Source organism: Chinchilla lanigera, unplaced genomic scaffold (genome assembly GCF_000276665.1).
Source record: "Chinchilla lanigera isolate Chin_1 unplaced genomic scaffold, ChiLan1.0 scaffold00191, whole genome shotgun sequence".
NCBI lineage: Eukaryota > Metazoa > Chordata > Mammalia > Rodentia > Chinchillidae > Chinchilla > Chinchilla lanigera.
This window is the reverse complement of record NW_004955592.1, coordinates 660,478-670,609: the sequence shown is the minus strand read 5'-3', so window position 1 is coordinate 670,609 and position 10,132 is coordinate 660,478. Positions and strand designations below refer to the sequence as shown.

At 41.7% G+C, this 10,132-nt stretch overlaps 1 protein-coding gene across 1 annotated transcript; it reads left to right on the top strand.

The window, feature by feature from the left end:
- The first annotated feature begins 2,814 nt into the window (after positions 1 to 2,814).
- LOC102014403 (late cornified envelope protein 1A-like) lies at positions 2,815 to 4,299 on the top strand. The gene is made up of 2 exons (XM_005414623.2): positions 2,815 to 2,918; positions 3,626 to 4,299. Exon 2 carries the CDS (start codon positions 3,649 to 3,651, stop codon positions 4,078 to 4,080), a length of 432 nt encoding a protein of 143 aa, XP_005414680.1. The 5' UTR covers positions 2,815 to 2,918; positions 3,626 to 3,648; the 3' UTR covers positions 4,081 to 4,299.
- The last annotated feature ends 5,833 nt before the right edge of the window (positions 4,300 to 10,132 follow it).

Sequence of the window (10,132 nt, the reverse complement as noted above, 5' to 3'; positions counted from 1 at the left end):
CAAGTGCTTGTTTTCTCAGCTTCCCACATGGTAAAGTTTACTTATAAAGTTTAACGATGAGGGTGGTTTCCAAGTCTCTCCAAACCCTCCATATTACCTAGCAGGATAATACTTTGTACCCAGAGTGTTTAACAAATGAATTAGAATGATGTACACATAGACCTTATTCTTTTGCCATCTTTATTTTCATAAGCTAAGTCCAACAAGGAAAACAGGATAACATCAAGATTCTAATTATATCACATAGTATCAGTTCTCTGGAACAAGTGAGTCTTGTTAGGCAGAATGATGCCTATTTAAATACCAAAGCACGTAAGGTAACAGATAGTAATCAGCAGAGTGGTAGCGATTGTAGAAGTAGCTTACAAACTTTTGAGTTCCAGCTACGTGTGTAGTTTGTGCTCAGTAGACAGTATACTATTTTGTGCTTATAGATAAGTAGAACTATCATCACTGTTTTGCAGACAATAAAATTGTACCTTAGGAAATAGGTAACTTGATTAAGTTTACACAGCTTGCCAAGTAGAAGTAGGAATGCTAAATTATATCTCCTTCATTCCAACGCTGTCCTTTTAAAGCAATATTCTGAAATACCACCTGTTCATTCAGTCAGCCATGTCTTTCACTTTTTGCATTTCTTTGATGTCAGTTCTAGTTTCTTTCGTCTGAAGGTGTAATGAGGGTCAGTATCATTATCACTTTTATCAGTTATCATTGTAGTTTAAATAATCCTTTTTTAAAAAATCCCTACATTCTTGAAGATCAAGATTTAAGGAAGATCTTTCTTAAAACTCAAGTTCTGTGAATTGCTGTAGTTTTTTGATTCAGTGCCACAAATCTAATGGACAATTCACCATCCCAGTTGTACTCTGTCTTCATTCCAACACAGTCCTTTAAAAATAATATTCTGAAATACTACCTGCTCATTCATACTACAAAAATTGTAGTTTTCTTACTTTAAAAAATTCATCATTCATCTGTCTCTCATTAAACTCATTGAAATAATATCTGTTTCCCCAAATTTTTTATCATGTGGTCTCAACCCTCACCATTAAACTAGTATTTCCAGATCAGGGAGTGTAGCTCAGCTGTAGAGCACTTACCTAACATGTGCAAGGCCCTAAGTTCAAGCCCTAGTAACACAAAAATAAATTAAAATAAACAAAGTGACTATGTTAAACTACTATTTGCAATTTCATCCGAATTCTTTCTGGTATTTGAGCCTTTTTTATTGAAAGCCTTTTTTATTTTGAAATTTCTTTTCCAGTCTTTTCCTACAGAGCATGATAGGTTTTTGATTTCATGAGTTTTTCAGCTATGTATCTCACTATTCTTCCTTAGATTTCTTAATGTTTCATTTCCTGCTATGGTATGGATATACTTCGAGTGTCCCCCAATCCCTGCTGGGAGGTATTAAGGTTAGAAAGATATGGTGTTTATAAGTGGGCCCTTGGAAAGTGATTAGGGTTAGAGAGTCATTAGAGTGGCATCCATAAGATGAGGAAGACAGGCCCACGGACACGTGCTTGCCGTCTGCCTCTTGCCAGGTGATCCTCTGTATTGCTTGGAACTCCACTAGCAAGAAGGCCATCACCAGACAAGACCCCTAAGCCTTATACCCCAGAACCATCAGCCAAAATAAATCTCTTTCCTTTCAGAGTATTTTATTACAGTAAAAAGAAAAATAAAAGAAAAAGGACTAATATATCTTAGTTCCCTATACATTGAAATCTCCATCTTTCACTTTGTCTCTTTTTCCTCTTAGCATGAATATTCTCTTCTGTAACCTTATCCACTTTTATATCATCAAGTGGTAATTTCATTGTCAAGAAGCCAATTTGTTTTAGATGTTGCCCTGCCATATTCTTATTAAACCCTGGCAAATACTCATTAAGTTTAGTGATAATTCCATGCTCATAGCAACGTAACCTTTGTGTTCTAATTACAGGTATTGAATTACTATCAATTTAAAGGTCCACCTATGTTTTATTTCTCTTCTCTTTGAGTAGCCACCTAAATGTACACAATAGCTCAATAATATAGCTGTTCTAATTCTCAAACATTTTTCAACCTAATCCCTTCACGTCTCAAAACCCTGGCTCTATCCATGTGCCTACTGCTCTACCAGGGTTGGCTATCTGGCTCCTTAGCTTTTACGCACTGTGGGTATTTTGGGCCCATTCTCTACCCACCTGCTCATGTTCTCACCTGTTCTCAGTGCCACAGAATCACGCTTTCAAATAACTTCTCCTTTAGGAATTAATTTCCAGCCTCTGCAGAACCTAGAGGCTGCTACATTGTGGCCAGTAACCCTGCCTCAGTGCTCCCAAAAATACCTGCCTTTCTCTTTCCCAATCTTTAATCTTTTTCCTAAATTTACTGTGCCAGGCACTATACCAAGCTCACGGAATCCTGAAGTAACCAAAACATTTGACTTTCAATTGGCTTGTAGGGTAGAAAGACTGTGAAATTGCCCCAGGGGATAGCTGTAGTAACTGAACAATTTGCTTACATACTCATGGGGTGAGACTAAGATCCTCAGAGTAATCCCTGTCATCTCTGTGTCATTGACACATTGTGAAATTATGGGCCAGATATAGATAATACATATTTCTTGAATTAATGAACGAGTGAATGCATGGAGGTGGAATGGCTGGCTTGCTGGAGGCCTATGGATAGACATCTGGACAATCTCTAGCTTCCGGGATTCCTCTTGGCCTTGCCCAGGAAGCTCCTGGAGCCCCAGGGTTGGGAACGTGAGAAGAGTCACCCTCAGGCTCATTGTGAAAGTATAGGGTCTGGATACACAGGCTGTGCCTCACTCCCAGGAAGACGCCAGGCCCAGGATAAAAGGGCTCCTCAGCTCTGGGTTCCCCAGTCCTCAGCCAGCAACGGCTTCTGCTGCTTCCACTGACTAGGTGAGTGCTTGGCCAAGAAGTCTGAGGCAGGAGGCCTGCGGGACTCCTTGGAGAGAGGGAAGAAGAGGGCATAGAAAGAGGAACAAGTCCCCTGGTGTGACAGGTATTCCTCAACCTGCAGTTGACATAGGCCTAGGTTTGTCGCCCTGCAGTCTCGTTAGTGATATTCTCTCTTGACTTGTCTTATCTGGCCAGGGTCTGGAGGCAGACCCCGGAGCTGTAGCTGTCCCAGTTTAGGGAGGGAGAGCAACTAGAAAAACTGCATTGGGAACTCTGTGTGTGTGTGTGTGTGTGGTGGATCCACAGCAGCTGACCTGCAGACATCTGGACCTTCCACATCTTTGTCTAGTCCCCTTAAGTCAATGTTCTCAGAGATGGGTTCTCACCAGACATGTGTAAGAATAAAGGATATGTTAAAGGATAGCTTCTGAGTGTAGGGCTAGCTAGGTTCCTGGGCCTTTGTATGGGGCTGATATTACAGCCTGAGTAGAACAAAGGTCAGCATCTTTGATTGGGGGTGTGGGGGGGATGCTAGAGAGAGAGAGAACATTTTTATTGTGCTCAATTTCATTTCATACCAGTTTCCAAATTCTGGTTACAGTTCTTGTTCATGAAGTAGCTTGTTTTGGAGTAGGGGCTCATGAAATCCAGTGTAAAAGATATATACCTTGACACTTGTTCTCATGGTCTTTAAATTTTCTCCTTAGGTTTCCTGACTTCCTCTTGAAAAATGTCCTGCCAGCAGAACCAGCAGAAGTGCCAGCCCCCTCCCAAGTGTACCCCCAAGTGCCCTCCCAAGTGCCCCACCCCCAAATGTCCCCCCAAATGCCCTCCTAAGTGCCCCCCAGTCTCTTCTTGCTGCAGCCTAGGTTCTGGCAGCAGCTGTGGCTCCAGCTCTGGCGGCTGCTGCAGCTCTGGGGGTGGCGGCTGCTGCCTGAGCCACCACAGGCCCCGCCGATCTCTTCGACACAGACACCGACACCAGAGCTCTGGCTGCTGCAGCAGTGGCGGCGGTGGTGGCTGCTGCAGCAGTGGCGGCGGCGGTGGTTGTTGCAGCAGTGGTGGCGGCAGTGGCTGCTGCAGCAGTGGCGGTGGCGGTGGCTGCGGCAGCAGTGGTGGAAGCAGTGGCCAGCAGTCTGGGGGCTCCAGTGGCTGCTGCTGACCTGAGCCACAAGAACCTGAGAGAAGCAGTCCTGGAGAAGCCAATGTGCAGAAAACCTGTTCCTCCCTGCTCACCCTCCCTTCTTTTTCTGTCCTCCTTGTTCTAGGCTCTGAGAGGCTGAGCTGTTCCTTTGGAAGGTTGTGAATTTACTTCCAAATGGTCAGGCTCCACCTCTTCTTCTGTAATTCCAAACAATAAAGTCTTCCCTGCTGAGCCTCATTAGCCTCTTGTCTCTTTTGCCAGCATCATCCTCACAGGTCAAGGTCAGCAGCCAGGGTTCAGCCTCACCCTTGCTGGGACAAAGTCGGGTTTAGAACTGCGGATCCAGTGGCCAGTCACTGTACTGGATGCTGTTATGGTTTAGAACTAAAATGTCCCCCAAGAGTCTCAGGTATTGAGGGGTGGAGCTTTTGGATAGTGATTGGATCATGGAGGGTCTATCCTTATTAGTGGACTGATCCATCCATGAGCTCACTAGCTGAATTTGCTGTTAGGATGTAGTACCTTTTCCCAGTCTCTTCCGTCTCTTTCTGTGCTGCGTCTTGGTTGCTGTAGGTTGAGCAGCTTTCCTCTGCCGTACATTTCCTCTCCCATGCCATCTCTGCATTGAAGCCAGTCAACCATGGACTGAACTGTATGAAGCTATGAGCCAAAGTAAACCTCTTTTCTTTTGAAGCGTGAGTGTCAGGTATGTTGCACCAGTGATGGGAAGGTGACTAATGCAGGTAGGGATGGCAAACCTTCCACTGCCTTTGCCTTAGAAAGGGCCAGTCCAGTCTGGAAGTTACCAGTTGGAGGCACTGTCTTCTTCTAGGTATATATAAATTTTCTATGATTTTAAGCCTATTACTGTACTCTACTCTTTTTATAATTATGATGATTTATAAACACAAATACTAATCAGTGAAAACTTAGAAACTTTGAGCACTCCAATCTGGGGACAAGCCAAATGTCCTCTAAATGGTAGGTGGATGATTGCTTGTTAGATATTTGCTCAAGGAACTGTCATTCAAAATCCAGAATGAATGGACTGAATCAAAATAAAACAAGGTATACATGAAAAAATAATGTGCAAGAGACTGTGTGAAGCATAACAGCCTATTCACAAATTTTAAAATGGCAAAGTATATCCTTTTTGTGTTGGAGTGTACATGGTTACAAATAAACCATATGGAAAGAAAAAAAGATATTGGATGAAAATTTGTTCTAGAACACTAAGCCCTTCGGCTAGGAGGCATAAAAGCTGGTCATGGGCTTGGCCATGTGGTTGGGGGTAAGTTATTGTGAAGATCCTAGCTTTCATCTTATTGGATTCCCCAAGGATGAAGTGACTTAAACATTAAGGGGAGCAGTAAAAGGTAGTGATGCCAGTGTGTGCTGGTCCTCAAGTTCTGATTTTTCCAATTTTATAGATTCAAGGTCCTATCGTTTTCAAAAAATGTGTCCTATGAATTAAATTATATAATGTTCTCAACCAATTCTCACAACTCTTTAAAGTAAAATATGTTGTTTAGATCCCCCATTAATTTTATAAATGAGGAAATTGGGATTCAGAGATCATATAATTTGCCAAAGATCACACAGCACCAGCAACGTCTGATTCCTGTCAATATCTGCCTTTCACCCCTGCTGTCTCACCCTCTCATCCTCCTGCTCTCTCCCGGGTAATCTCTTCTTCTCTCTGGCATCAGTGACCCTCACTATGCAATCTCAGTGACCTTTGAATCTAAAACAGCCCCCATACCACTTTCAACCTTTTAACTCTGCTTTATCTTGTCTCCTTACCATAAATGAATGGCTTCTTGATTATTTCTTTTTCTTGACTCCATCTCTCTCTGTGCTAATGTAAACTTCATGAGAGAAGGAATCTTGCTATCTTGCCCACTACTGTCTCTCCAGTACCTAGAATAGGCTTATTTTGGATTGCAAAAATCATTTTGACTGAGATGAATCCTGTGTGTTTCTCGAACCTCTGACTGATACACCTGGCAGTTTATTAGATTTCACCAGTAAAGCTTTCATCCTAATCTCAAATTCAGAGTTTACAAAATAAACCCCTATAGCTGGGTGCACGCCTGTAATCCCAGCACTTGGGAGGCTGAGGTAGGAGGATCATTGCAAGTTTGAGACCAGCCTGGGCTACAAAGTGACCTCAAAGCCAGCCTGAACTGCACAGTGAGACTCTGTCTCAAAAAGACAAAAAAGGTAAATAAATAAACCCCAACACCTACCCTTTCATTCAGCAAACCTCCCTTCTAATGATTTCCGGTTTAGTTAATAACAGCATCACCTCCTAATCCACAAACCAAAAAGTCTTAAACTATTCTGTCTCTTGTAGCACTCAGCTCCTCCAATCAACCAAACACCAATTTCTGTTGATGCTGTGCATTGCCTGTCTCCTGAATTTTTCTTCACCGTCTTCATTATTAGTGCAGGGTCCAAGCTATGTTTTTCCCAGATTATTGTCACAGCTGGCTTCAAGTGTCTCCTCACACTGCTCTGAACTGTGCTGTTCACTGCAGGCCTCAGAATCTTTCTGAAATGCACATTTAAACCCATCAAATATAGGGCTTTACATCCTGCCTTGCTTCAGGGGAATGTTTGGGGTTTAATGTACATCTAAGCCACTGTGTTTGTTCTTCAAGAAAGTCTCAGGGAAGCAAGAAGATCTCAACTGGTCAGAAACTGTGTATGTTCTAAGTTTTTGCTCAGAGATGTAGGAGCTCTACAGGACACAGCTCTGAGAGTAGCTGAAGGGCTGACCTCCCCAGGTAGCCTCTGTGTGACTGGCTTCCTTACCGTGATGGCAGAAGAAGGAAGGCAGGAAGTCTGTCTTAGAGAAGCACTGTGCAGCAGTCTGCAATATTCAACAAACACAGCCTCTCTGACTCTTGGTGATGGGGCTCCTCTTCTTTCCATCTGGGTCAGTGCTGTGTAAAGACTTACAAACAACAACAAAAAAAACATAAGCTCAGGTGCATCTTCCAGAAGGAAGGTGTTTTATTTGTGTTGTAAGAGAGATTCAGCACCATATCAAACAATGGCAGGAACTGTGTGACTCTAGCTGTGTCCCTGCATTGTGGGACTACTTCTTAGGTCTGCTTGACTCAGCCTTTTTTCCATGTAGATCTCTGTTTCCAGTGTGTGTGTTGGCTAAGAAGAAGCGGAAACTTCACTCAACCAAATGACACTAAAGCTTAATGACATTAAGTATGTTCTCACAGAAAACAATGACTATTTCCATTTATATAAGTGTATTTTTAAATCACTGAAAATGATTTTTCATAGCTGGGCATGGTGGCCGATGCCTGTAATCTGGGGTACCTGGAAGTGTGAGGTAGGAGGATTGCAAGTTGAAGGCCAGTCTAGGCAACTTATTATGACCCTATATCAAAATAAAGCAGAAAGGGCTATAGCTGGATCTCAGGGCTAGACATATTTGCCTAGTATGTGTAAGGTCTTTGGTTTAAACACCATTACTAAAAAGAAGAAATAAAGAAAATTAAAGAAAGAAAATGATTTTTCATTGGTGATACACTTTAAGTAGAGACTTGCATATTATATCAATAAAATTCTGATTGTATGGCCTTGAAATAAGATATTAACTTCTCTGTGCTTTAATATACTTCTTGTGAAAAGGAAAGTCATACACTATTGTGAAGATTAAAAGAATGAATATGTGTGAATGATTTCAATAGCTGAGTAGTTTTCCTTGACACTACATATATGTCAATTTTCTGTACCAATTCTGCAATTTTCCAACAGCCACTGGATATTCAACAATTCAATTCAATTCTGACAAATTCCCAGAGTCAGCACAGATGCCACAGGTTAAGGATCAGCCCAAGACTGCCTCTCACTTCTGCTGTCAGCTGCAAATAGGGTTTCCAAGAAACCCACACTTCTGCCTGGATTCAAAGCATTATGTGAACCTCACCATCACCTTGGTTCAACAATTCTCTAGAAGGGCTCAAAGAACACAGGAAAGTGATTCACTTATGCTGACAAGTTTAGTATAAAAGCTATGACTCAGTAATACTGAAATAGAAGAGATGCTGTGATAGCTTTCTACCACTGTAACAAAATACCCAAGGTAATCAACTTATAAGGAGGAAAGGTTTATTTTGGCTCACAGTTTTGGAGATTGCAGGCTATGTTCAGTTAACTCATTGCATTTGGGCCTATAGTGAGGCAGTATATCATGGTGGGATTGTGCAGAGAGCAAGCCGTCAACTTATGCCCAGAAGTGAAGAAAGAAGAAATATTTATGCTAGTGCCCCAATATCCATTCAAGAGCAAGTCCCCAATGACCTAACTTCCTTCTATTAGCCCCACTTCCTAAAGGTTCCCCTTCTAATACCATCTTGAGCATAGACCAGGCCTTTAACAAATGGGCATTTAGAGGAACGTTATCTAAAATACAGCAGATCCATAGCACCTTGTACAGAGGGGTGGGCAGCCACAGAGCTTCCTAGTCCACTTCCAGATCACCACCCTCCCAACAAGTGAATATGTTCACCCACCTGGAAGCTCAATGAAATCTGTCTTTTTTTAAATGGAGGTTTCGTTATGAGGGCATGATGATTACATCACTGGCCACTTGCGTGGCTGAACAATTCTACCTCCTCTAACACACTGAACAGCGCCCACTCTGGAATATATCTAGGGGTCCAATCATTGATTATCTTATTATCATAAATTTAGATATGCTACAAAGGGAGCTGCTAGGAATAATGAAAGACACTTTCATCACTGAAGAAATCTCAGTGACTCTGGAGCTCTGTGTCAGAGACAAACACTAAATATATATTTTTTGTGATACCAGCAGCATGATATGTTTCTGTTCTTGTAATACAGACTCCGTGAATACATTCGTTCCACAGAGCCTTTGCCATCACATCACAGTCAAACTATCTTCATCTTTGATAAGAGTGTCATCACCAGGTCATAGCCACTCCCATCAATGACCTTGATTCTTTGAGCAAACTTCCCCTTATTAACTTAGCCATCATTATTTACTTCATTTCTAAACATCTGAAATTCTCACAGTAAGTCCCACATTTTGTAGTTCAGTAAAGTTTTTGTAATTCTCACAAATTACAAGTAGTAGTTTTCTTGTATTTGTCTTTTCTAATCCCTAATAAAGTTGATTTTTATCTCATGATTACACCTCACTTCATTCAACCTAATCATTCATTGATAGAGAGATTAAATTCTGACTTTTACTCTTATTTATCCTCTGAAATGAAGCTCTCTGAAATCACAATTAATGTCCAAATAGGCAAATAGACCATTTTCCACCCTTGTATGGGCTCACTGGAACATTTGACATTGGTCATCATCTTCTCCTTAGGATTTTCTCTCTCTGAGTAACAATACACCTCTTTTTCATTATCATGTTCTTCCCTTAGGCTGACACTGACCGTTCTGTGCAGCTGCTGTCCTCAGCTGCTGTCCCCATTTAGAAGGTCACAGTTACCAGTCGTCTTTGATCCTGCTGACCAACATTGCTTCCTCATGGTTTATAAAATCAGCAAGGTATTTAACCTCCTCTCCAATCTGAATTATGTGCTTTTCCGCACATTCAGTAGCCCCTAGGGCTTCCCTAACAGGGAAAACACATGTGTACTCATCTGTATTCCACACTGACCCCATAATTCTTCAAGAAAGGATTATTCTTGTATTTTGAGTACTTAGTAGAATACTTATTCCTGAGTAGAAAAAAAAACTATTTTCTTAATTAAATTCTTTTGTAATAAGCTCATCATCTCCAGGCAGCAAGAATGGATTGGGTATTGACGTATCTGACCATTTTCCACCCTTGTATGCTGCTTCAAAGTGAAGTCCAACAGAACCCTCTCACGACTTAATTACTTTTGTCACTCTCTCCCTGGCCTTCTAAGCTTCCACAGCCCCTCACAGCACTTGCTCTACCATATAATCTTACAATTCCTTGTCTGTCACCTGGACTTTCCTTGGATTTGCCTTTCTTATTATGACTCTTTTCCTCGGCCTGCTTATATCCCCACCCCCACTCCATCTGAATGTTATT